Source organism: Myiozetetes cayanensis, unplaced genomic scaffold (assembly GCF_022539395.1).
Source record: "Myiozetetes cayanensis isolate MyiCay16 unplaced genomic scaffold, myiCay2020 scf21, whole genome shotgun sequence".
Lineage (NCBI taxonomy): Eukaryota > Metazoa > Chordata > Aves > Passeriformes > Tyrannidae > Myiozetetes > Myiozetetes cayanensis.
The window spans coordinates 8,380,084-8,406,911 of NW_026087423.1; the positions used below are offsets into that span (position 1 = coordinate 8,380,084).

The following is a 26,828-nucleotide window of genomic DNA, read 5'->3' on the forward strand; positions in this document are numbered from 1 at the left end:
CCGTGGCTGGTTTTGAACTCCACGGTGTTCCCTTGGAGCGCAAGGCAAACGCTCCTTCCCCACTTCCACCGCGCCCAGGCAGTGACTTACCCCAGAATTTAAAAGTTTGTCCAATTTCAGGTCACCTCAGCACATCAGGGGTAGTTAGGTATTGGGACGGGCTGCCCAGGGAGGTGGTGGAATCACCGTCCTTGGAGGTGTTTAATTTAAGACTCGATGCGGTACTTGGTGATACGGTCTGGTTGACAAGGTGACGATCGGTCACAGGCTGGACTCGACGATCGCGGAGGTCTTTTCCAACCTACTGGATTCTGTGATAACCCGGTGCAGTCTAACAGCATCCTGGGCACAACTAAATTTTGCTGCGAAGCAGAACTGGAGGGGCTTTCAGAAAGCCCAAAGCACTTTACACAGAAATAATGCCTGTTTTCGTGCAGGGCAACCCCGGGCTCCAGCGATGACAGACACGCATCCTGCTCTTGTCCCAGTTGCTGTGGCAGACCCTGAGTGCAGGGATGGGTGATGCTCCCTGTTAGCAAAACATCCCTGCTTGAATGGGATAAATAAACCATCATAATAATACAAATCTATAATAAGCAGATTTTGATTTTTTTTCCCCCAGTGGTTATAACGTTTCTCAGCTGCCTTAAATAATTCCAGTAATTTCTGTGGAATTAGACTGCTTTTAAGCAGTGGAGGATCAGCTCCAACACAGATCCATGGAAGCACATGTGCATAAAGGGTAAATGGGCAGAGTTACATGTGAGGTGATGCTCTGCAGGACGTTTGTCACAGACCTGGTACTGTTACTGCTGGACTCTCTCATTAACTTCTCCCCAGTGCACACCTTGCTGCTCTTGCTAATTGTACAATCACAGATGTTCTCAGTACACAACAGCGATCTCTGTTTAAAAAACATTGCCTCTGAAAAGAACGCTTCTTAAGGGCCTACATTATTATTCAAATTGATGCCGAGGATGATGTAAAGAAGGAAGCATGTTCAACAGCACTTCACTGATCTTTCTACAGCAACTTGTATCAGCCTCATTATGCTGTTTATACACACACAGTGCGATGCCGTCCCATTGGTATTACACTGCTAATTGGAATTACTACTTTCAGAAAGAAAAAGTCAGTTTTAAAGGCCAAAAGGGAAACCTGATTTTAATGTACACCACGGTGTTCCTTTCTTTACCGAGGTCTGTTGGATTTATAATTACAAATCCATTCTAACCCGTCCAAGCATTTATCAATGTATTTAATCAATACAGTACTTTTACATCGCTCTTCTGCTGTCAGGTTTCACAAATGAACACTGTCTTAACATAATGAAAATAGACTGCATCTGGCATAAACCCACCTGAAATAAATTCAAGGAAGGTTCCAGCCAAGGCTCGGATGGCCACCTGCTTCATTCTACAACCACCCCAGTGTTTCCATACATAGGTGGGAAATTATAGGTTTGTGGCACATGCAACACTAGGGGTTTTATTCTAGAGTTTGACTGAAATGCAACTATGTGACCTTTACTTTGTAATAAACACAAAACACAAATTTTGCAGATATTTGAGGAGAGGGGTCTGGAAAGAAGAAACAAGCAGAAAACCTTGTGGCAGCTGTGATTCCGAGTCTTCATAGATCAGAGGTTCACCTCTCTCCTTCAGTTCTTTCTTTCTGGTGCAGCAATAGGTAAGCCAAGAATGTCAGCAGCAAATATCTCTGCTGTGACTTCTGCTGGAATTTCTTCTTCAATCAAAGCTGCTGCACCTGGAGAGCAGTAACAACACCACAAGACACAGAGCAGTGATGTAAAAATGGCTTTCCAAGTCAGTAAAATTTGTTAGTGAAGTAATCATGGAAAAATGATGGTTTACTCACCTAACACTTTATATGTTTATATCAGGAACCTGTCGAACCTGCAAGTCTCACCTTGCAGCAGGTCCCTGCCTGAGAGGGGTCATGGGACAACTTTTATACTCCAGCAGTGTGATGTGATTTTAGGACCTTAAGGAATCCAGGGATTTCAAAGTTGGTTTGCAGCACCAGGCAGTTCCCTTTGGGAGCTGCACCTTTGCTGTGTGCGGCCCATTCCAACAACCCTAAATAGATGCTGTTCCAAACTGGGGGGGGACCGGGACACAAATCATAGGAAAATGCAGTTCCAACTACAATGGGCAATTAAATACAGCCACTTGGCTGAAATCGATGCTGTAATTTGCTGTTCCAGACTGGTGTGGACTGGGACATAAACTGCAGACAAATGCGGTCGTTACCAGCAGCTCTGTTACAATGGGCACTGCTGCCTGGGTGAAACCAGCTCTGGGATTTCCCTGTGAGTTTCTAATTTCAGTTCCAGCCAGCAGATAAACAGCAATGTAATCTTGTCAGGCCCCAGTTATAGTTCATTGTCCATTTATTTTTAGATACACCCGTGTGATTGCTGCGTGGATGAAGGACAATCTGTAGCTCTGTGACTATTTTTGCAATCCTGTCTGAGCACTTTTGACAGCTCTTGGCCTAACGGGGTAAATGGGTTTGAAATTTAAATTGTTCCATTTGGGAATTGAAGCAGTCCTGCTTCTGTGCTGTGTGGAATGCTAATCCTGTACCTGAGGGATCAGAGGTGTCTGGTTCAGATCCTCGTCTCCCCGGTCGCCTGCCCAGCAGGGTGGTCAGACACTGGACCAGCTCGTCCTCGGTCATCTGCTCTCCTGTAACAACAGAGCAAGGCCAGCCCGTGGGTTATGGGGTCAAGAGCACAAAAACTAGAAAGGAACTCAAACAAGAACAGTGCACAAACAGAACAGGACAGTTTGAAAGGGGATTTGGCCTCTGTGATAGAGAGATGTACCAATACACGAGAAAATGTTGTTCCTAAGGAAAATTGTTCTTCCCTATTGCATTTTGGGAAAAAGCATTAATCAAAGGGAGAAATTCTGATGCAGACAGCTCTTTAGGCTACAGTGCACTTGCAAGGGCTTGAGCTTCTCTTCCCACTGGAGAATTCCTGGCACAGACCACAGTCCGTGTAGCCATTTTCACTCAGAGGAGGAAGAGGAAGGTGGAGAAGTCTTGATTTAGTATCTTGGAATAACGTGGACATGGCACTTGTTCCCAGTTAGCGATTGGCTCATGCCCTGCAGCATGAGGTTATAGATCTGTTATGAAACTGTTCTGTCTGATGTATCTATTTATGGATGTTCACACCATCCACATAAATAACTAACCTTTCTCACACTGGCTGAATCCTTGGTTTCCAAGGATCTTTGTGTCAAGGAGTCTTGCCAGGTGAGTCAACCAGCATTTCCCTTTACCTGTTTTAATGCTCAGCCGGAATTTTTTCGCCAGGAGTAAGTACAACAAAGGATTGTTATTTACCACTCTATGGCACTGGCCACAATTATATTTATACACACATTTACAATGTTCTTCCCGATTCAGCTCAGCTAAACCATCATATCTTTTCAGTCTTTCACACAGATTCAGTTCAGGACTGACTTAATTTCATCCCTCCTTTCTTGTGCCCTTTTTATCAGTTTTATACTACTTTGCCAAAGCCTGCCTGGCTGGAACAGAGAACAGTGACTCAGATAAGGGCATACTGGAAGAAGGATACATCTTACCAAGATCCATACTCATCATTTGACAGCCAAATCTCAGGCCAGCAGAGATTTCCAGAGCAGTAAAAGAAGAGCAGCTGAGACAATAGATGTGATTATTCAATTTAAAATCTTAAAACAAGTGGCTCCCCACGCCTGCCCTCATTACCAAACCATAGTTCCAGATTAATTTTTTGCTGCAGTGAATAAGTTCTGAAATTGCAGGCAGAACTAGCAAGCATAGAACTAATATTAGAAGAGAAATAACTCACCTCTGCACTGAAGCAGAGACAGTAAGTCTCCTCTGTCAATAACTTTGTCTCCCTTCTCGTTATCATAACCAAGAACCTGAAACGCTCGTTGTAGGCTTTTCATCGACAAGCCAAGCGCAGGTCGATGATTTATATAAAGTTTGATAAAATCCCCCAGATTGATTTCTGTCACTTGCTCTCCAGTGTCCACGTACTTGCTGAATTTTACCTCATTTATCATTTCTTCAATCTAAAGATCAAGACAAGAGAGATTGTTACACATTTTTTTGCAGAGCATCGGGCCGGTTTCCGACCTGGTGACTGCCAATGTACCATAACCGTGCACACACTGGTAGCACAGGTGCCGTGACCGGATCCCAGTGGGAAGCTGCACTCGGCAGCTGAGGACGGGCACGGCCAACAGTTACACACTTGCTGACATGATGACATTGGGTAAAGAGGGGGGTTGCACGTACGTTGTCATTTTGGATTTCCTCTCTCATGACGGGCACTCGGTGACTCCGCAGCTGTTACCGGTACCTTCGCCACAGCTGCATCTCCACTCTGGGGACAGCGGGCGGGCAAACCACACACCGGTAAACACACCATCCCTGCTGCAGGAGCACGTGCAGGAGAGTCCCCACGTAACCAGGCTGCACACCCTGGCTGGCACAAACAATCTTCCCCCACTCTGACACGTGTCTGGTGAGGTTCTGCCACCACACAAGCCAAATCCAAACGTGCTCAGTGCGGCTGAGAGCCTGCGCTCTCCTCCCGGACAAACAGGCAAGCCCTGGCCGTGCTGGGTGCTAGTGGTTTTCCTGAAGTCTGGTGCTGTGAGTCAGCCCCGTTGGCAGCTGTGCAGATGTGTGTCCAAAAGGCAGCATCCGCTCCGTGCCTTCATTGTACTCGCAGCCCTTTGGAGGTAGAGGGGCAGCAGAGAAACGCCGGGAGAATTCCCCGTGCCAACACGTACCAAGCCTGCTGCTCCCCGGGAAGGGAGGCTGATGCAAGATCTCCCCGGGGAGGACTTTGCATTCGGCCTTGGGCCTTTGTCCTGGTGTCACAAGTTTTTCCACTGAATGAAGCCTGGGGAAGAGGGAAATCTCAGCCTTATATTTTTCCTGTAGCGAATGTCATGCCAAGCAAGAACAGTCATTTTCACTCAGCCCTGGCTGAGCTGGGATTAGGTTTTATATCAATCCCACTGAACTACAAAAGAAAAACACCAATTCCCAAAAGCTTTGCTAGTCAGTCCAAGCTGCCTTTCCTCCCTCCTGCTTTTCCTATATTAAAACACTCTAGAGAGAGGAACTTTCTGGATTTTATTACTGTCCTGCCAGCCTCGAGGAGCAGATTGTAGGTTGCCTGATTTCGCAACAGCTTAGCACCTCTGTTTCCATGCCTGAAATGCTGTTTATATTTTAATTTGGGGTAGGAGGCAGAGAGGGGTTATCAATTATTCTTTCAGAGACATGTCCCAGGGGATTATATTCTCTCTGTCCCCAAGAGGCAAAAATGTAATAACCCAAGGAAAAGCTCTAACACAGCGTGAGGGGATAATGCCACAGCTTGACACCAGGGCAAAGCAGCCCTGGCTCAGACAAACATTTGCTGATTGTGGGGGCTCCAAAGCACGTCTGTTAGATGGTGGCTGTGACAAAGGTCCTGCCTCCCATCTGCTGGCTCTCCTGGCAGAGCATCCCTGGGCAGATGGGGTGGCACTGACTCACAGCGCCGCCTCAGCAGCCCATGGGTTCCTGTGCCATGGCAGAGACGAACAACCTCCCCCATGGGCAGACCAAGGGAGCTCAGTGATGCACCACTCCCCTGGGGAGAACTCCCTGCAGTGACAGGGCTGTGGCTGGTGCAAAGAGACCGTTATTTAAATCTCCTTGCATCAGATTCAGTAATTTTTTTTTGTATGTGCTTTAATTACCCTTTTGTCAGGTTACACATTACAAATGAGGTTTGTATACTATACAAACTGCCCTGGAGAAACAGCCACAAAAGGGGAAGGAGCAGCACCCTTATTAAATCAGTTGTGTCTGCTGTTGAATTTGAAGCTAAAAAGCTCTTGAGAAATGTCTGATAGGAAGCTCTGCTGTTGCAACCGTGAAGGCAACCTCAGAGAGAGCTTCTGCAGAGTTTATCAGTTTGTGGAAGAACTTTACGTTCCATGGGAGTAAATGCCACTGTCTCCATCTAAAATCATTCTTTCATCAGTCCCAAGCAGAACAAGAAAGAGAAGCTCTCTGTCAATGTCCAAGTGAGTGCTTGCATCAAGCTGGACATTCCCACCCACACTGGTAACTCCTATACAACACTCTGGTTGAGTCTCCATCCAAGCTGGAGGGACTCAACCACATCCTACCAACCACATGCTGCTCACCCACTAGTACAGGTCACAGAGGGATCAAAGCACTTTACCCACAGACACTGGAAGGTTGGAGGCTGCTGCCCTTGGGAGCCAAAGGAAGATTCATTCCTATACTTCCACCCTCCAAACAAACCCACCTCTGCAGTGGTGGCAGAGCCTCCAACCTCCAGAAGACTCTGAGGTTGTCCTGTTGAATGCTTCTGAACCACCAGGCTCCAGGTTTGCTCAGCCCCTGTGGTTTCCCAACTTGCTAGGAAGGAGTCATCATTTTTTGAGGAATTTGCTGCCGGGTTCTGACCACTACTGTAGTGATGCAGACCAGTTAAATACATTGAAAGCCAACAAATATGCCCTGGAGCCATCCAGCATGGCAATGGTCAGAATATGGCCTCTGGGACACCTGGTAAATGCAATCAGTCTTGCTCTTTTAAATTTTAATAACAACAATGAAAACAACTGACCAACCTGTTCCTCTGATGGATAAAATCCTATTGCTCTCATTACAGAAGGAATTTCCTCCAAGGGAATGTGCGTTGACACCTGTCTGTTCTCCAGTGTATTCATACCTTGGCTGCATATCTGTGCGTAGTAAAAATAGTCTTCCAGTTCCTGCCAGGGATTCAAAAGAAGTACTGTGAAGATCAGTTAACAACAGGCGTGGAAGATAAGGCTCCTTTTAGGATTTACTAACAGGCATATCAATGGGATTGCTGTTACAGGCGAGCTGGACAAAAAATAAAGGAATGGCAGGCCTGTATAAATGAATCTTAAACTCCAACCAGATGTGGCCAGGCAGTGTTCACCGTGAGCATAATTACCCTGAAGAATTCGCCTTCTCTGCCACCATCCAGGAGGTTGTAGAATGGGATCATGTCCTCCCCACCCAGGAAAGCAGCAGCATCCAAGGCACTGGCAGAAGTGGAGAAAAGAAGGTACAGGAAGGGTTCATGTGAGGAGAGTTTTCACGGTTCCCTTTCTAGTCATTGTTCACAGACACTTTCAATAAATAAAATCCCTGGGCCTCGGAACTCAGGAAAGAAAAGCACTGCCTTGAACCATGTGCTATTTTATCATCAGCTGCACTTCTACAGCATATTTCATACCCAGGTTTTACATACAATAGCACAGTGTGGGAATTAATTATTACTGAATGGTCCTCTTGTTTAGTGGAATGAGTACAGGGCCGGGAGCCAGGAGCTTTTCCATGGACTTGAACTTGGTGTCTGGCATTTAGCTTTTCTGCTTCCTTATAGAGACATTGAGGGAGATGAATTAGCTAGATCAGCATTTTGAACATGCAGAGAAGGCCGGGGCTTGGTGTTTGCAATAAACCACACAAACCCAAGCTCCCTGTTCCTTGATCTAACACATTTTTCCCCAGTAACTCAGCGCAATCCATTACCCCACTTCCTGAGCTGCGGCGGGTGACGGTGTCGCAGGTGCAGTCGGCATTAGACTGAAAGCGCCTCAGTAGCCACCTCTTTGTTTCAATTTCATAGGCAGTTGGAGCCAAAAGAATCCATTTGGCTTGTGCAGATGTAAAAAGAAACCAAGCCTGGAAGTGCAATCGTGGCGTAGCATTTTGCCACATGATACCCCACGCCTGGCAGCGGGGCTGCAGCTCTCACACACCTCGCCAGGGCTGCTTCCACTGGGGTTTTTTTTGCAGGCTTCATGCTTTTTTTTCATAATTAAGTTATTTGGGTATTAAACACAGTGGAGATGCACAAGATGCCAGAAGCAGCAATAAAATGATAATTAGCTCATCAAGAACTTCGCTCAAAAAACAAATTACACAGAAATTCAATGTTGCCTGGACCCTGGCCAACCATTATAAAGCAGGATCATTTATATTCTATTGCCTTCCTTAAAATGTCGCTTATCCTGACCCCCGACTGCTTAAGCCACACAAAGTGGAAAAGAAAATAAATAAACCCATTGCTTTCCCAACCAGGTTTCCTTTGTTCTGGCACATGAAGGTGAGCTGGCTCAGCACCCTTTGGGCTTTCCTCAGAGCGAGCGGTACCCGTAAGAAGTGTTTTATGCAGGACCAGCACATATCTTAAGCACAAAGCCTTTGTCCTAGGAAGGGGAGGGTTTCACAGGTGCACACCAAAAGGCAAACATAGGAGAGAGAGCTAAAAGCCAGCTCCCATGGGGTTGATTTGCCAGAAACCAGGAGATGTGCTCTGTGTTAGCAGGGTGATGTGCAGGATTTAAAAGAAACAAACCAGCACAGACTGACAGAGATCATGCCACCCTCTCCCAGCTCTGCCATGGACTAGGCTCCCTTTCCAGTCCCTGAAGTGTGAAGCCACTCCATGCTAGCCTGGAGTTTTCCTGTCATTCACAGCTCCCTTTCCATGTCTCGTGTATCTCCTGGGCCCCTGCAGCCACACTCACACAGGGGAGTCCTGTGCCCTGCACGGGCACTACAACGAGCAGCTTTGGTCCTTGACATGCAAAGAAACCAAAATATACATCCTGCCTTTGCTGCCACGTGGGAGCACACGTCTGGCACTGCTGCTGAGGGAGCTGGCAGAGGGAAACTTGCAGAGAACGGGGAGAGAAGCCTGGCAGGCTTCATCGGGGATGCTCCGGGCCAGAGCCTGGAGATCCTCGGTTTTTAGAGCTGTCTTTTGCTCTTCCAGCCACCCCATTTACTGCAGGCCATTTATTCATGTAAGCAAAGCTTTATAGGATTAAGGTGGCTTGTCTAAATCCAGTCTTCAAATGCAGGGGGGATTTCCCAGCAAATGCCTATCCCATTTGGAGAGCAGACACTTTTATGTGAGCAGTCACCCCATGCACTCCTCCTGCAGCCAGTGCTGCTGCTCTGGTCCTGGCCTAACCCTGACAATCCCCCATCACACTGGCCAGGCCCTCACAAGGACCACAGAATGCTGTGCCCAACTTCTTACCATTTGGGTACCACTTCCCAGATTGGAATATTTTATACCTTCTATGGCCACCCACTGCGAGGTTTGCTGGCTTAATCCCCCACTGTGACTATGCAGATGCATCACATGGAGGGGAACAAAACCCCCCAAAAATATGTCTCTCCTGTTTTAGCTGCCACCCCACACAGCTGTTTGGGGCCCAGCAGGTCGTTACAACGTAGGCTGACCCCACTGCCATGCCCCCATCCCCGGTGTGACACATGCCCACCATGCTGAACTCTCACTAAGCTATTAATGACCTCATGTGGGATCAGGTGTCTGGGAGCTGGCAGCCCACAGCACTGAGCAGAGATGCTGCCAGCCTTCACTCCTGCTCCCCTCAGCGAGTGGTGGGTCTGCTGCTTCCATGAGTGCTGGGACCTCTCCTCCACCTCATGATCCCCCTTGTCAATGCAGTTTGTTGGCCTGGTCGTGGGCATGTGCTGTGGAAGGAGAGAGAAGCTGCAGGGCTTTATCACCTGCCCCTAGATGACCCATGTTCAAGAGAGCCCTGCACAGAAACCTGGCACAAAAATGGGACAAAAGCCCCATTCTCAGTGTAAATGCTGGGGAGCATTTGCTTCAGCTGTGGAAAGTGGTAACAGGACTCCTTTCTCCTTCCTGCCACACTCACCTTAGGTTGACCTTCCATTTCATAACAGTGCAGTCGCTCCCCCCCGCTGTGAAGATGTGACGCCCGTCGTAGGAGCTGGCAAGGTCAGAGGCACCATCCGGGTGGCAAATGAAGGCTGAGGACTTGTGGGGGTTGCCATCAACAGGCAAAATCTGCAAGCCCACCTGTAGAGAGAGAGAGAGAGAGAGTCTGGGAGGGCTGGGGGTCCCACAGGAGGCCTGGGGCACTGCACACTGGGGTAGCGCTGCCTCCTCCTCCCAGGAGCTCGCTCAGCTCTCAGGCAGGACCAGCCTACACATGGTTTCGTCTCCAGTGAAATTCCTGAAGGACCACCAGCCCTGTAAATGGTGGCTGTTGTACAGCTGGGGCAGGTGGGGCTCCATACCTTGTCCTTTGTAATGTACACCAGGTAGTGCTGCTTGGGGTCCGCAGTGCTTGTCGTTGGGAGGATTTGTATCTTCTCCAACGGGGAGCCGTAGGTTGGTCCCAAAAGGGTCTTTCTAAAAGCAAACAACATATTTATCCATTCTAGGACTCACAAAAACATATTCCCTCTCTAAACAGCTGCTGGGTGGAAGGATGGGTAGATATGGGAGGTGTGGGGGTGCAAAGGCTTTGTACTGCTGGCTGAGAAAATGGGATAGGACAGGGTCCCTGGCTAGAAGGGACCACACTGAAGGCCAGAAATTACTTTAGTACTTAGGGACTATTGTGCTTTGCTCATCTGGACTCCTGTCTCTTTATCTGGTGTTGAACAGCCATGTCTCAAGTCCAGCATGCTGAGCAGACCAAGACCCACCTGAAGCCACAACCTTACTAGATGACATGGTAGTGAACAACAGAGTGGACACAGGTGACTGGGGGTCCCTAGAGTCAACCCAAGATCTGCGTCACGGATGTACAAACACATTCTCATGGTGGGAGTAGGGTGGTCATTAGATCAAGGATAACACGGACTCAGGATGGGGCTCCCGGGCAGCTGTGGGCCTGAGTCAATCCTCTACCTGCACATTTTGGTTGTCGTGTTGAGGAGCTTCATTTTGTAGCAGTTGTTGGCAGTGAGGATGAAGGACTCGGTGCTGAGCTGTGGGTACCAGGCCAAGCACAGGGGCACCGCACTCTGCTCCACCCGGTCCCTGTGTGTGACCACCAGGTGGTCCTTGATGCTGCTGCTCAGGTCATATTCAACCTGGAGGGAAGACAAGGACACAACTCCCCTGTGGTCTGCCAGCACTCTGGACCTTGTGGATTACCTGGATCTAGCATCTCTTGGAGAAGCCCACAGTAGCAGAGCCTCAGCCCTGAGACCAGGCTGAGAAACAACCTCCAGCAATGGAGCTGGTGGGGAGAGGGTTGGAAGCCACAGAACCACACGTGGGGTCTCCCTTGATGTCCTTGTCCAACCCCACCACTTTGACCACAAATCTTTATTGCCCATTAGATTTCCACATCCACCCACCAGCTGCCGGTCCTCCCCGAGGCTCAGGAGCCTGGGCTCGTTGCTGTCAGCCTGGACCCCAAAGAGGATGCCCCGGATGGGTTTGTAGTGGGAGTCCAGCCCTGCCAGGTGTTCCCAGCATCTGCGCCCGTTTTGCAGGACTTTCTTGTAAACGATCACTGAGTGTTTCTCATCCTGCAATGACAGCACAAAGGTCAACGAGCCACGATCCCCACGCTCATCCCCTGACTTGGTGCTTCCCCCCTGGACTTAGCTCAGCCCTTTCAGTTTTGGAGTCCTATGAGGAGGTTTAGAGTCACAGGCAGGATAAAACTCTGGGCCAGATTTGGGCATCTGCTCCCAGGGCCAGCACCACAGCAGTACCACAGCAGTCCTCAGCCTGGCTGGAGCATCCCCTGCTGTGTTCACACGAAGGGGCAGTAAATTGAGTTCTGTCACTCCCCAGAAATTCCAAGGAAGATGCTTCCCACTGCTGTGTCCTGGCATACGTGCAGGAAAGGGGAATCTTTCCTTTGAACAGATCGTCACCAGTTGCTACAACCTCTGTGCCAAACTGCCTCAACACTGCCTTGACACTGAGACACACCATGGAGGGAGCAGCTCCCCGCACAGAGCACCAGCCAGGAGGAAATCCCTGCTCCAGCCCTTCCTACAGATGGACTCAGAGCTAAGACTTGTCACTAAAGTTAGCGATGGGACGCTGCCAGCAGCGGCTCTGCGGAGCAGCTGGGACTGGTGACGTTTTTACAGAGTGACTCTTGGAGCCAGGAAAAGCATCTCAGAGTCACGAAGCCCCGGGGGAGGAACAGCCCTCCATGCCTTGCAGGACGGCCGGCAATTCCCAGTCCCTCCCAAAGCTGCAGGACGAGCAGCGCGTGCAAATCACCGAGCGGAAAAAACAAGCTTACAGCGGTTGCGAGGTACTGGGAATCGTGAGAGAAGCTGATGTGAGTCACGGGACCCTGCGAGAACCGGAGTTCCTTGCAGCTGGACTGCAGGGAAATCGCATCGAGGATGTGAACGCTTCCATCAGTGAAACCAGCGGCCAGAAAATAACCTGGAAAACACGCCAGAAAACTCTCACGGCACTGCGGCTCCTCCAGGGAAGCCCAGCGCTTGGCACACGGGGAGGTCACGAGGCCAGGATACCTTCAGGGTCGTAGGATAAGCACTGGATGCCGGCCTCAGGGAATATCCTGCTAGCCAGGTACTTGGTGTGCTGGTAGTCCCACACCTTCAGCAGCCCACAGTGACTCCCCACGGCCACCAGTGTCTGCTGCGGGTGACAGGCGATGGCACTCACAGCTTTCTTCGCCTCTTCCAGGACTTTTTCAAAGTCTGCGCTGTCTGTTGCAACATGGAACACGGTTGCATCAGAGGTTGAAAGGATAAAGTTCCTGTTTAGTGTGAGAGAAACAGAATTTGATGAATCAGACTCGCTGGCTCACGTCCCTCCAAGCTATATTACACATCAGCCTCTTTTTGCAACTGAGTTGGACAATCCCTTATATTTTGTGATATGCAATGTGCAAACGTTCCTTGACCTGGAGGGCAGGTGGTGCTTTGTATTCATGACCTGGGAAATTGCCACAGGAAGATTCTGGAGCCAGGTCCATTTTCTACTTGGCTGGGCAAGACAGAAGATGAATGACATCTGGGGAGCTTTTGCTGTTTGCAAGTTGCTGGTGTGTGAGACAGACAAATGAGCAATTGAAGATACTCTGAATAGTCTTTTCACGTCTCCACACCACCACTGTCACTGGTACCACGTTGACCACCCTGCCACGGACAAGGTCAGTGGACAATTTCAGTCCCACAGCGCAGACGGGGTGGTTCCTGCCTGCTCACCCAACACAGCAGAGAGGGTCTCACTGTGGGACTGGGCATGTGTGAAGCAGACATCTGAATAATTATGCACAAATATGTATAGTTTCAGTCTGGCTGAGGTCTGAGGGTCTGGACCCAGTTAAAGAGACAAGAGAGGACCACACAGAAATCCCAGACTGGTTTGGGTATGAAGGCGCCTTAAAGCTCATCTTGTTCCAACCCACTAGACCAAGTTGCTCCAAGCCCCATCCAACCTGGCCTGGAACGCTCCCAGGGATGGGGCAGCCACAGCTTCTCTGGACAACCTCTGCCAGTGCCTTACCACCCTCACAGTGAAGAATTTCTTCCTTATATACAACCTAACCCTGCCCTCTGTCAATACTAAGCCATTCCCCCTTGTCCTGTCATTCTGCACCCTGGTCCAAAGTCCCTCTCCAGCTCTCTTGGAGCCCTTGAGGTACTGGAAGGAGCTATAAGGTCTCCTTGGAGTCTTCTCCAGGCTGAATCCTGGAGCTGCACAGACAGACGTGTGGCTGCCCGAGTGGGCAAAAGCAGCCTCTTTGCCAGCTGGCCCGTGACAGCCATCACTTCATGCACATCTGGCCCAGGTACTGACGGACTCTGTGCCTCTTTTGTGCCTTAGCTGGGCTCTCCAGCCATTCCTGATCCCACCAGGCTGTTGAGACGAGCAGGCTCAAGGTTTCCCCTTTGATTTTCTGCCTTTTGTGCTGCCCAGAGCAGCTGCAAGCAGCAGGAGCTGCAGCAGCGACCCAGGAGGAGGGATGAGACAACAGAGACCAGAAACAGGGAAACCAAACCGTTCCCCAGGGCACTGCTCCAGGCTGGAGAGGAATCTGTCCCACATGGCTCTTTGGAAAACACGTGTGGCTGAGAAAAGGCATTGCCAGGAGAGCCTGAACAGGAGTGACAGACATATGGTTTGCGGGCTGGCTGGAGCCACACAACAGCTTCATCTGGCCTGCAGACTCCCTGTAAATCCTCAGGCACAGTTACATCACAGGGAGGGACAGAGAGGGGCTGGTGACCAGGCTGGGGCTGTCCCAAGCTCCTGAGTTGAGGTGGTGCAACCCAGCGCTGGTGCCACTGCCCTGATCAGCTTGGCAAGCCATGATAAAATCCAACTGGATATAGCCATCCATGGGAGGGGTTTAAGGGGGGGATTAAGGGGCCCAGAGAGAGCTGGAGGCTCGGCATTAGCACTGCCTGGTGTGCCGGGTACGTGACAGAGAAGCTGATCATCACCCTGCCTGCACTGACGCCGTGTCAGTGCCAAGGCATCACACCAAGTTCAGAATTTAGGATGTGCTGGAGCCCACCTGGAGTTTGCAGCTGCTGGGAGATGCCTGTGGTCTGCAGGCAGAGAGGGATGCCCAGGAGACACTCCCTGCTTCTCTCTGGTAGGCAGGTAGGATAAATATCCCAAATGAAAAGGGGAATAAAGGGGCACGTTCCTTTCCATCCTGCCTCCCTGTCCCTGTCCTACCCAAAAGCCAGGGCACAGGGTTGAAACCTGCTCCAGACCAGGCAGAAGCCCAGAGAGCAGCTTTCACTGACCACCTCCCCAGGTTTCACTGACACCTCCCCAGGTCTTTCAGCTGCAGGGCAAACACAGGAGAGGACCTGGGTTCGTAAAGAGGCACTCACCTGGCGAGGAAGGGCCGGCTCCTGGCTGGGAAGGCATCAGGAGGATCACGAAGGGTTGTGGAGAAGGAGAGGGACCGAATGGGCCCCACTTTGCTGTGGCTGTAGAGGCTGAGCAGCAGCAGCTCCTCATCGAAGAATTTAACCTGCCCTTTCACATCACCTGTTACTATACAGCTACAAGGAAGGGAAAGTTATTAACCAGCACACTGACTGACAACGGACAAATGTTTCTTGCCTAGCACCCTTAGGCAGAAGGAAATCTCTTCCCCGTTTCTCGGCACAAGCACAGGAGCAGAGCCCTGCACTGAGGTGTGGGGAAAGCCCAGGGCTGTGCAGAAACCAGCGGCTCTGCCGCGACCCTGCCGTGTCCCTGCCCTGTCCCCAGGGCTGTCGCGGTGTTTGGTGGCTGTCTGCTCCCTCTGCCGGTGATGGCCAGGAGGCTGAGCCAGCGTCTGAGCCACCGCAGCAGAGCTGGCCTCACATCAACGTGACTTTTCAACCTTATTTCCCCCCCCCCCAAGCCAAATCCATTGCTGGAAAATGACACGCAAACCACCATCACTTTCCTCCACAGTTTTCCTGATCCTCACACGCTGCTAAGTGAGTTAAAACCCCAACACTCGGCTGTAGTTCATCAACATTATCTCTGCCGTTGCTGTGGCTGAGATACACAAGGACTGTATCTGCTGTGAACGGCCTCCTTGTTACCTGTCCAACACCTGGAGCACGGTGAGACCCTCCTTCTGCACAGACACCATTTTGGTGGGGGTCATTCCGAGAGGCCTGGCCTGCTGCTCCTGGGGGTCAGTTTGGGGATCGACCGCATCCCACACCACCACCTTCCCGGCCGAGGTGCCCGTCAGAGCTTGGGAGTTGTTAAAGTGGAAAACCGACTGGCTGAAGCGTCCCACCGCACTCCTGAAGGTCTGCGGGGAGAGCAGCGAGGCCATGTGTTCATCCTGAGCGCTGGCTCTGCCCTCCCCAAGCAGAGATGCTTCTGCTTGGCTCTCACGTGACATTCCCTCCCTGTCCCACAGCAGGACCATCAGAGGCAAGAGCCCCAGGAGAAGATGCAGTGAAACATCCTGACCTCAGCTCAGGTACCCCTGGCTTGTCCCTTCAGGAGACCAAGGGGGACAGGCTGGGGACATGGCCAGTGGTTTTGGTTAGAGAGATAGAAAGGGGCAGGGCTGCTGCCAGGAGGAAAGCCAAGAGGGGGACATGCTGTGGTCCCCCTGTGCTCACCTTGTTGCTCAGGAAGGGTGCTCCGTACTGCAAACCAGCATCTCCCTGGGGAAAGGAGAAAACATCCAGGACAAGGATTGTCTGCAGTGCCAGCCTGTCCCCTCTCCATCTGGGCACTGGCACCGCACTGTGGTGATCAAAGCAGGGCTCTTGAGGCAGAAAGGCTCTCCAAGACCTTCCAGAGAGCACAAAAACACCCTCTCCCTCTACCTGCTCCTCCTCCAAAAGCTGCTGACCGGCATGAGGCACATGAAGGGCCCACAGGAAAGCAGGGTGGGAGAGGAGGAGAGCATCCCTGCCACAGCTTGGACTGACCCAGTGTGGGAGTAGAGGGAGGGTTACACTCTGCCAAGGCCACCCTGGAGTCTGGAGAGGGCAGGGAGTAGGGAGGGCAAGGTGGGTGAGGGCAGGGGCAGATCTGCACAGCAAAGTGTGACCCCAGTCATGGGCAGACACGTGGCCCCACAGGCCATGCTGCCTCTCCAGTGGGTTCCACCCTGCCACCTCCTTTCTGGCACCAGAAACACGACTGCCCATGTCCCTACTTACCCACAGGTAAAATATCACCTGGGTTTTGCTGTTGCTGACAAACTCATGGGGATCCTGAGGGTTAAAAATTACATAATCCTGAAATTCAAAGGTGAGAACCACATTAGCACCAAGCTGAGCGATGTTTTCTTCTTCTTCCACGCAAAACATCTGCTTTTATCCAAAACCCACTTCTTCACCTGCCCTGAACTGAAAACAGAGGCCAGATTTCCTGTGCTCCCTACTCTGGGAGTAGGGACACCCCCTCGGGGTCCCCTCTTCACCCTGTGTCTGTCAGGCAATCAGAGGAGCAGGAATAACCCCCTGGGATGCTCCACCACATTGGGTTACCCCAGGGATGGGGTGTGATCCTCCCTCCAGTACCCAGCAGCAGCCCCATACTGGATGGGAGCAGGTGGGGATGGGGCTGCCCAGTTCTGCCCAGTTCTGCCCCCCTCAGCCGTGGTCTCTCACCTGATAGCCAAACTCAGGCCTCAGCTCTGTGCTGCACAGGGGTTTCTCTGTGGGCAAAGTCCACCTCCAAACACAAACTCTCTAGGAGAGAAGGGAAGAAAAGCCCAAACAACACGTGTGGCTTTCTGGGGGCTTGGGGAGCCAGGTGAACCCCATATTTCCCCTGCTGCAGGAGATGATGGAGCATAAGGGACTGGAGCAGGGTAAAACCCAGCATGGCCTGGCAGCAGGGAGATTAATTTCAGGAAATGATGCTGGAAATTGCTTCCATGAAAGTGATGAAGTCAGAGGCTTTTATCCCAAATTAAGATGCATTTTCTCAACTCTGCAGCATTCACTTTAATGAAATCCAGGTCTGTCTTCCAGTGGCTCAGCAAAATCAAGCCTTCACTCTGCAAACCTGCTCTCCCCATCTGAATTCCCTCTTCCCCTGTGCTGCACTGGGAAAAACTTCCAGGGCTTTATCCTGGAAAGCTGTGGAAGAGGAGATGCTCTCTGTACCTGCACAGTGCCAGCACCAATGGTCACCAAATACTTCGCATCCTGGGAGATGGTGATAGCACAGACCCCGTCCTCTGGGTGGCTCTCGAAGATGGTGTGCACAGGGACCCTACGGAGCAAACACCTCCTGGGGGCTCAGGCAGCACAGGGGGTTCAAGGCAATCATTTGGCAAAATCTGTGGCACAGCCCACCCTGTGTGGAAGAAAGGATGTAGGAAGGGAGGGAAGGAGGGAGGAAGGGAAGGAGGCTACAAACACCAGTGCTGCCACAGGAGCAGCCGGTGCCGTGGCTGGTCCTCAGTGTCCCCTCCATCCCTTCCTCCCAAGTAAATGGTGCTGGGACACAACTCAACAGGGATTTTTTAAGAAAATACTACAGCTTGGAGATGTGATGTGCTTAGTCTGGGGGAGTTCAGCCCCGTCTCATTTTCCTGTGGGTGTGGGTGATACGAGGACGATGAAGCCCTCGGTTTGGTTTTGGTGCCTTCATTGCTTTAGTCTAACCTTGTGTTCTCCCATTTCACTCTTAGCTGAGAGTCAATCCTAACTGATTTACTGGACATAGGGGGTTTCCAAAGAGGAAGTTCCTGGGAGCTTACCCGGAGAAGGAGTCCCACACAATGATCAGAGCGTTTGGCCCTCGGTCAGCAGTCGCAACCCAGCGCTTGTCCTCGCTCACACACAGGCAAGAAATGACATTTGCATGGCCCTGGGAAAGGGAAGCAGCAAAGTGCCTTGGAGGCTCCAGAACTGGGGCTGTTTAAAGCATCCATCAAGCTGCTCTGCTCGTGAGATCACTGCTGCAAACCTCACACAAAGTGCCTTCCACCACCACGTGTTGGGAACTGCAACAACCCCGTGAGCAAACCAACGCACCCCTTTGCACGGGCAAAGTTGTAGGTGACCCCTGAGCACCAGGAGAAGAGGTGGAGGGAAAGAGTCTGGGAAAAGGGGAGGAGGAGGAGGAAGGAGACACATGGGTTGTGTGCCAGACCTGCAGGTGGTACTGCCTGTTCCTCAGGACATCGTGGATGACCACTGTGTGGGAGGAGACGTACAGGAGCACCCGGTCCTCCCCGTCCATCAGGCTGTGCACAGCCAGGCTGCTGTTGTAGCCAAACACCCAGGACAGGTTCTGCAGGGAAGATCCTGGCTCTTAGCAGACAGGACAAAAAAACCACACAAGGTCTGTGGGGTGATAGAAGAGAGCGAGGTGGGAGCACCGGGTGCCGTGTGGACCGTCACGGTGGCACTGTGCCTGCTGTACTCACAAGAGAGTGAGGGCTGCTCTCCCTGTCCTTCTGGAATAGCATCCCTGGCTTGGCTGCCCACACCAAGCTGGCAGAGCCGTCACGCTGGGCGTCCTTACTGCTCCTCTGGTGTGTGTCCTGCTTCCTGCAGCCTGAGTGAGGGCTGGAAATGGCCCCCTTGGGCTCCGAGAGTGCTGCGGGTGGTTTAGGGGGCCCAGCACCCTTCAGGCATGATGTCCTAGCAGTGTCTTCCCCCAGGGCATCCTGGTTCCCAGCCCAGGTGCTGGGCAGGGTGTCCAGAATTCCCATCCCTGAAGGAGATGATGGGGGACACAATGGTACATCTGCTCCAGCATCTTCTGGTGGTCCTTCCTTCTCCTGGGCAGCAGCAAGGGGATCCTTGGAAAGGGAGAGAGATTTTGGTGGGTGCTGGCTCCTGGGCTGGTTTGCCTGGGGACCAGGTAGTGGGAATGAACACCAGCATGTCTCAGATCCGACCTACACCATTCTCAGGGCAGGCTCCAGTAACAAGACACTCCTCTGTTCCTGTCCAAACTGTTTAAGGATTTGTACTAGCAGAAAAAAAATTCCATGGAAAGTTTCCCAACAGCTGCTGCTTCTCTTTCTGCACGTCTAAGCTCGGCCTCTTTGCACCTCCTCAGCATCCTGTGCCTCACATCAGAACCTCCTCAGGAAGCTCCTATCACCTGGGCTAAGATGCCAAGGTTTTCCTCCAAAACTAAGCTGTAGGTCCTGTAAACTCTGTCCTTTCTGATGGCCATCCCCTGATTATCCCCCAGCAATGGTTATTCATTGCTGCAACAGGGCACACATCATGGGTTGGAGAGGGAGCAATGGGAAATTAAAATGGGAAGTTAAAAGCAGAGGAATCGGGTCCTGGAACTGGGGCTGAGCTGGCTGTGAAGGGCTCTGCAGCAATCCCAGCCATGCTGCCCGGCCAGCAGACAGAAAGGCAGGCTAAAAATCCCACCACCACCTTCCTCAGCCCCTCACCAGCCTGTCAGTAAATGTATTAACCAGCCCTGGAGGGTCAGAGCTGGCAGCAGCCCTAGTCAAGGGTTCCCCAGTCTGACCACTGACCACTTGATCTTGTTCTTGGGATCCACACCAGCTTTTGCCTCTCTGCACTGGACTACTGCATTTCCCATAGCAATCTCTCCTGCAAGGTCTAAGCCCACCTTGGACAGTTCCTGGTTTGAGGGAGGTGAGATAACATTTCACTCAGCACAGGGAGGAGCCGGGTTCCCTCCTGCTCAGGTGGCTCCAGGCAGCTCAAGTGTCAGCAAATATTGACGGCTGGACTGAGACTACAGAGAAATGGTACCTCTGCCAAGCCCCTCTGACCCCTCCCCTGGGATGTCTTGGGGTAAACCACATCTGGAGACACTGCCCTGGAGCCAGAGGCTCTGTTTCCATCATATTTGGCTCCAGTGTCTTGGGCACTGCCCTCACCTGCTCACCCATCTCCTGAGCCGTCTGTCTGTCCTGGGACATCCTTGAGCTCACTGCTTATTCCTGTTCTTCCCTCAGTGGGCTCCTCTGGTGTAAATTCACAGGAACCATCCACCTGCACCTGTTCTCTCCTTCCAGGGAGCTGGGGTGTGGAGATGCTCTGGAATACTCTCACACACTCCCCCAGGGTCTGGTTGCACCACAGTGACCTGGAACTGGACATAGCAGGAGAAAAGGGCACCTGTGAGGATGGGAAATGGGTCCCAGAGGCCCTTTTCAGCTCCAGTAACACTCCCAGTGAGCACAAGCAAGCCCAGCACAGCTCCAGTTATTCCAGCTGAGCCCAGGGTCCCTCCCCATCCCCCCGAGCCGGGCGTGGACTTTTCCCTTTGGATGGGGTTTTGTCCCAGTCCCCATAAGCAGCCGGACAGCTCCTGGACGGCAGCTGCTTCATCTCCGGCTTCACAGGTCTGGGATTTGAGCCAACAACCAAAACCTTGTGCGCGGAAAACTTTCAGGGGAGCGGGAAGGCGCCCTGGGAAACCCCCCCTCTCCCCACCCCCCGGCCCCGGTGGGCAGGGCGGGTGCTCGGGAACAGCCGCTCGGGGACCCCCGCGGGTGTCACCGGGGTCACACAGAGCCGCTCCCGAGCCCCCTCCGGGCCTGCAGGCTCCGCCGGGACCCTCTCGCTCACCGACACCGCGATCCCCGCGTCCCTTCGGCCCCGGCCGCCGTTCCCAGGCAACGGCCGCACCGGCGGCACCGGCTGCGCCAGCGGCGGCTCCGGGACACAGCGGGGACAGCGGCTGGAAGGGGAGACAAGGGGGGCCCTCCTCACCCCCCTCCCGGCTGCAGGGAGAGCCGGCACTGAACCCCCCCCACACACACACCTGGAGGGGGGACACACCGAGACCTTCGCTCTGTCCGAGCCTAAAGCCCCTCTTGGCATCGCCAGAGCCTTTTGAGACCAAACCCTCGCCCCGCCCCGCCCCAGCAATGAGGGATCTTCACCCAATAACCCCCAGGGAGTTGTAGGCAGCTGTGCTCCCGCGGCTCCCCTGAGCAGGAAATTCGGAGTCAAAGCGAGAAAAATTATTCCCCATCCCCTGCCAGGTCCCCTCACCATCCCCAGCTCTCTGCCAGGATGGCACTTGCACGGGGTACCCCGATCCCAGGGATCCCTCCAAGCTCTGGCCTCACCTCCGCAGATAATCAGCTCCAAGCACTCCCAGCCTTGCTGTTAAGCTCAAATAACAACAATTTCTAAACTTAATGTTTTTCCTTCTGCCCAGCAAGAGCCTGGCACCCTGCTGAGAGCAGGAAGGACTTTTGTTATCAGCTCCCACTATCTCCCCGACCTGGAGAGGCTGTTCCAACCCCTCCTCTCTGGCACGATCAGGGAGTTCTGCAGCTTCAGGAGAAGGATTTGGTCCCTACCAAAGCAGATTTTGGTCCTTACCCCTCCCTGGGTGGGGGAGAGGAGGATGCACCACCACCACTCCCCATCTCTGCCATGTGCCAGGAGGCAGCGTGCTCAGTGCATCAGCCTTGTTCAGAGACGGAGCTTTTATTCTCACCTCTAATAGTCGGCTTTTGGGGTCTCTTTCTTTGTTAATCATTACAAAATTGCTCCTTACCTGTGATATGTTACTCATGCCCCAAGTTGTTCATGAAGCACTATTGCAGGACTTGCACCTTACCTGGGCTCTGCAAGGTCAGTTGTTATTCTGTGTCTGTGCAGGTTTGCATTTAACCCACCCAACTCTGCCCTAAATAATAACTTCTACGAGAACAGAGAGAGGCAACACTCACTTTTATTGTTTTGGGAGAGTATTTTGAAGTTCCACTGGAAACAAGCTTAAAAACAAACCCGTCATCCCCGAAATCCCCTCAAACCTGCCTTGGGTTAGGAATGGTATTCCCCAATTTAGCATTTCCACTGATAACACCCCAGGGCCAAGCACCACTCACTGCCCCTGTCCCCATGGAAGAAGAGGAGAATGGGAAGCATAAAAAGGTAATCCCTGTCCTGGCTGGAACCAGGACAACACCCCAAAGCCAACTCCCACAAATAAATACAAAAAATTTACAAAAAAAAAAGAGAGAAACCAGATGAGGAGCACTTTTATCCTAACTACATGAACTACTAAAAGTAAATAAAAGTAGAATTATAACCCCTATTCCTTATCTCACTGACTTAAAATAATTGGGCATTCCAAAAATCTTTTCAGTATGTTCAGTGACTTTAAAAAATTGTGGTAATGTGGGGAAGGTAAAGTATCAAGTATTCCTTACCTGTCATCTACTATGAGAGGCATCGAAAAGTGCTCCAGAAGTTTTTATCAAATATTACAAGACATTCAGTGAGGAATTTTTCCGGGGGGAAAAGGGAGTGTTCCATTATCACCACATAAGAGCATTTCAAGCTCTTCAGAGCCCGTATCAAGAGAAGTTTGGGTCCCTCTAGAGCCTTATCCCAAAGTGCTACAAGGTAGAAGAGTTGAGAAGCCACATCTTGCAACTCTACACTGACAGCCAGTGCAATTCTGAATTGCAGGCAGGCCCTGCTCTGCCAGAACCCCTTCAGGCTCTGGGACCAGAGGTCACAGCAACAACACGTGGGGAAGTTCTCAAACCAGATCAGAGTCCAGAAAGCAGGCACAAGCTTCAGCTTTATTGTTTTCCAAGCAATGGTCATCTTTGCAGGGGAATGATATTGCAGCTGAAAAAGAAAAGAGTAGAAGGAAACATGAAAATCTCAGTTCTCAAACAGGAGATCTGACATGGGATGAATCAGACCCTCCATAACCCTCCTCCATTGGTTTCCTCTACCAGACAAACCAGCTCCTGAGACCTCCCTCCCATGGAACTCGACTCCCTGCACTCCTGTGCAAAGCCTCCAGCTCCCAGTTTGTCATGGGGCACAGCATCACACTGAGGGTAGAGCCCAGAGCTGACCCTGCTCAGGAAACGTGTTCTGAGCTGCTGAAAGCCTCATCCCCTCTAGGAAGTGAAACATCAGCTCACCCCAGCAGGCCCTTCCCAGCCCAGCGCTTTGGAGTCAGCCCCACGTGCACCCTCCTGCCACCGCGGAGCACAGTCACGCTCAGGGGTCTCTGAAAGGGAGGGAAAAACCAAAAATTAAAAGAAATATTTCAATTTTCCATCAGCAAGTCAACTCTCTTCTTCCTTCTCTTCCTGAAGCGCCAGAATGTTAAGCCCAGGGAGCTGTTCTGCAGCAGCACCCATTCCCACTCCTGTGGCTGTAACTGGAAGAAGAGAGTGCTCTGTGTGGAGACATCTCCAGGAAATTTCTCACTTCCACTGTAAAGCACTTGAGGCTGTGGCAGATTCTTTGGCCAGTCCACAGGGGTGGTACAGCAGTTGCTGGCTGCTGCTGCAGGGACAACATGATGCTCACAGCCAGGAGCACACACCTCTCTGCTCTCCCATCCATCAGCAATGAGCTCAGTGCTGCGAGAGAACAAGGCTACAACAGCACAGACTGAATCTGACACTGTTTCTGATGTGGAAATGATGATTCCAGAGATCCAAGTTCCACAGAAAAAGCTGTGGCTAAAAGAGCCAGGCAGAGAATGCAGTCATGGCAGAAATGAGCTTACCCCCTCGCTGTGCTGCACCACTGTGGCAATGTTCTGCAGGTTCTGGAAGTTGTTTGCGTTGACAGAACCAAACTCCACGATCTCGTCATCAACCTGAAGTCCCTGGACAGAGAAAGAAGAGAGATGAGCATCTGCATTCTCCAAAGAGAGGTAATAAATAACACAGGGAGTAACACAGGAGCACCCCCTTCACCCAGCACAGAGATCTGTTACAACACTTCTCACCACTCGGGCAGCTGAATTACATCACCCCCTCCCCATGTCCATAGGAGGAGGGGAGTACTCATTCCTCTGTCCTGTTTTATGGGAAGAGAAACACCGAGGCTAGAATGGTCAGTGAGGCAGGCATGGGATGAGCTGTGTGATGCCACGATATAGCTGAGAGAGCACTTCCCTCATTCCTGTACAGCAACTAGTCTATTCACAGGACACCCCTGTGTGACCAAACAAAGTGGGGACATCCTAATCAACCCTGCAGCTTATCCCCACTTACTAACAAGAGACAGGCCAAGCCATCAGCTACATTTTCTCTCTGGCTCCAGACAAAGCCTTCCCCAGGAGTTGTCCCCAACCTACCGAGACACTGGCAGGGGATCCCGGGGTCACGGCGTTCACTTTGGCAAAGGGCTGTGGCAGGCTCTGGTTCTGGCTCATGGCCTCTGCCAAGGCCTCTGCCTCATCCCTGGCTTGCTTCTCCTTCTCCCGGGCGTGCAGCTGGTGCAGAGCCTCCTCCACCTGCTTCATCAAGGCCTTGTGATCGTTCTGCAGACCTGTGGGTGACAGACACTGTGAGCACACGGGGGAGCAGGAGTGGGTTCCACCCATGGCCTCTCAGTCCCTCTGCAGAGCCACGTTCTGGGTGTCTCTCTGAGCTCAGCAAGAACCTCTGCTGGTCCTGGTCTATCTGCTGGGGCCTCCTGCCAGCCCAGCAGATGTTTATCAGCCAAAATGAGGCGCTGAGAAAACCACTCTACAAATTTTGGTAAACAGGCGAGGGCAGCAGGGCCAGGAGTGCCACCATCCCTGAGAACACAGTGAAAGCTGAAGTTGTCTTTCTATCATGTCACCTACTTTTACATGTGAAGAACAAAATCCCTCCCCAAGGACAGGGCACAGGGATGAAACAAATGCCAGGCTGTTTCTCACTCAAAGTTTATCCTACAAACACCCCAGAGAAGCTTTGCTGTACTGCACAGATCCCAAAGGGCTCCACAGCAGAGGCAGAATTTCCACGCTGCTGCCGCAGCAACATGTGGACAAAAGCGTTCTACTGACTCAGCCTGATCCGGCAGCTCCGGGCACTGAGCAGAACCCCTGGGAAAGAGGCTCAGCGCAGGTAATTCTGAGGAATTACGAGGAGCAGGCTGGAGATGGAGGGGTTTGAGAAAATTAAAGGGTGTAGCCGCCGTTCCAGGGTGTTTACCCAGCGCAGGGGCCGGCACAGAGGCTGGGGCCCTCCCGGGTTCCCGCACACACACACAGGGTTCCCGCACACCCCCCGGGCTCCCGCACACCCCCCGGGTTCCCGCACACCCCCCGGGCTCCCGCACACCCCCCGGGCTCCCGCACACCCCCCGGGCTCCCGCACACCCCGCTCACAGATGATGTTGTGCCGCGCGGTGCGCACTTGGTACAGGTCGATGTCGCTGCGGGGGAAGCCCTCGGCGTCCACCAGCGGCTCGTGCATCCCGACGCCCTTTTGCTGCGAGGGAAGACAAGGTTGGGACGGGGCCGGGATGGGACCGGGATGGGGCCGGGAGCGCTGCCCGGCCCCTCGCCCCCCCACCCCGTCCCGCTGCGCCCCCGGCACCGACCCCCTCCAGCAGCTCGTAGCAGGCCTTGATCTGCGCCTCGATCTCGTCCTTCCTGCGCACCAGCTGCTGCACATCGCTGACGGTGACCGGGCGGCCCCCGCCGGGCTCCGCCATGGCCGGGACGGGCGGGGCGGGCGGGACCCGCAGCGATGGCGGCCGGGACGGGCCGCGGGGCGGGGCCTGAGCGCTGGGGGCGGGGCCTGAGCGCTGGGGGCGGGGCAATAGGTACGGGGTGGGCGTGGCACCCGCGGGGGGGGGGGGACAGCGGTGTCACCGTCACGGGGTCGCACAGCGAGGGTGGCGACACGGCGGGACACGGCAGTGTCACTGCCACAGGGCTACACAGCTCTGATGGTGGCACGTGGTGGCACAGCAGTGGTGGTGGCACAATGGCACAGTGGTATCAGTGTCGCTTGGATTACGCAGCTCTGGTGGTGGCGTTGGGCAGCACAGCGGTGTCACTCTCGTTGCGTCACACAGCTCTGATTGTGCCAGGGGGTGGCGCAGCGGTGGTGGTGACACAGCAGCGTCACTGCCGTAGGGTTACACGGCTGTGGCAGTGCCACGGGTGACACAGCAGTGGCAATAACACGGAGTGGCACAGCTGTGATGGTGTCCATCTGGTGGCACAGCAGTGTCACTGCCACTGAGTTACACAGCTCTGGTGGTGGTGACATGAAGTGGCAGAGCTGTGGTGGTGCCCTGTTGTGACCCTGTTCCTGCTGCTGGCCCTTCTCCAGCCGGTGCACACGTGCTGGGGTGGGACATGGCATCCATGTCCCCCAGGGAGCGTGGCAGCAGGGGACAGCCCCACCACTAAACCCCTCCACCTGTCCTCCACACCACTGGCACCCACCCAACTCCCCCATGCTCATCCTCTCTAGCCCTGCTGGTGGCCTGACTTGCCACCACTTCCAGCTGTGGGGTGTTAGTACACTGGTGTCTGCCCCAGCAGGGCCACCTCGTGTCTCCTCCTCCTGCTGCTCCCACGTTTTGGTGCCCCTGACAGTGCTGGGCTCACCGGAGATGCAAGTGGCACCACACACACAGCTGGGCTCTGCAGGCTGTCCTGGCTCAACGCTGGCCAGGATGACATGTCCCCACGATGGGGTGAATGTTCCCAGGGGCAGCGGGGGGGCAGGGGGATGTGCTGCTGTGGTTGCATC

General features: G+C 52.8%; 2 protein-coding genes across 2 annotated transcripts; both read right to left on the reverse strand.

The window, feature by feature from the left end:
• Positions 1-1,092: 1,092 nt before the first annotated feature.
• On the reverse strand, positions 1,093-20,413 carry CFAP251 (cilia and flagella associated protein 251). The gene is made up of 21 exons (XM_050318157.1): positions 20,226-20,413; positions 18,774-19,151; positions 18,497-18,637; positions 18,102-18,211; positions 17,503-17,611; positions 17,002-17,082; positions 16,549-16,626; positions 16,000-16,044; positions 15,463-15,680; positions 14,755-14,928; positions 12,412-12,659; positions 12,171-12,319; positions 11,263-11,436; positions 10,808-10,992; positions 10,099-10,303; positions 9,804-9,967; positions 7,049-7,139; positions 6,696-6,839; positions 3,872-4,100; positions 2,610-2,711; positions 1,093-1,767 (listed from the first exon to the last, which is right to left on the reverse strand). Exons 1-21 carry the CDS (start codon positions 20,265-20,267, stop codon positions 1,661-1,663), a joined length of 3,174 nt encoding a protein of 1,057 aa, XP_050174114.1. The 5' UTR covers positions 20,268-20,413; the 3' UTR covers positions 1,093-1,660.
• Positions 20,414-22,021: 1,608 nt separating this feature from the next.
• On the reverse strand, positions 22,022-25,823 carry PSMD9 (proteasome 26S subunit, non-ATPase 9). The gene is made up of 6 exons (XM_050318175.1): positions 25,663-25,823; positions 25,448-25,550; positions 24,425-24,618; positions 23,849-23,950; positions 23,253-23,341; positions 22,022-22,947 (listed from the first exon to the last, which is right to left on the reverse strand). The coding sequence occupies exons 1-6, from the start codon at positions 25,774-25,776 to the stop codon at positions 22,920-22,922; spliced, it is 630 nt and encodes a 209-aa protein (XP_050174132.1). The 5' UTR covers positions 25,777-25,823; the 3' UTR covers positions 22,022-22,919.
• Positions 25,824-26,828: the final 1,005 nt, after the last annotated feature.

Coding starts and splice junctions, on each gene's coding strand:
- CFAP251 (XM_050318157.1), bottom strand. CDS start 20,267: ATGTCCCAGGACAGACAGACGGCTCAGGAGATGGGTGAGCAG. Junction 9,968..10,098: donor CACTGGAGACGAAACCATGT/GTAGGCTGGTCC, acceptor CTCTCTCTACAG/GTGGGCTTGCAGATTTTGCC. Junction 2,712..3,871: donor GTCTCTGCTTCAGTGCAGAG/GTGAGTTATTTC, acceptor CTGTTGTTACAG/GAGAGCAGATGACCGAGGAC.
- PSMD9 (XM_050318175.1), bottom strand. CDS start 25,776: ATGGCGGAGCCCGGCGGGGGCCGCCCGGTCACCGTCAGCGATGTGCAG. Junction 23,951..24,424: donor GATCCCCTGCCAGTGTCTCG/GTAGGTTGGGGA, acceptor TTCTCTGTCCAG/GGACTTCAGGTTGATGACGA. Junction 22,948..23,252: donor GCTGGGAAGGGCCTGCTGGG/GTGAGCTGATGT, acceptor TTTCTTTTTCAG/CTGCAATATCATTCCCCTGC.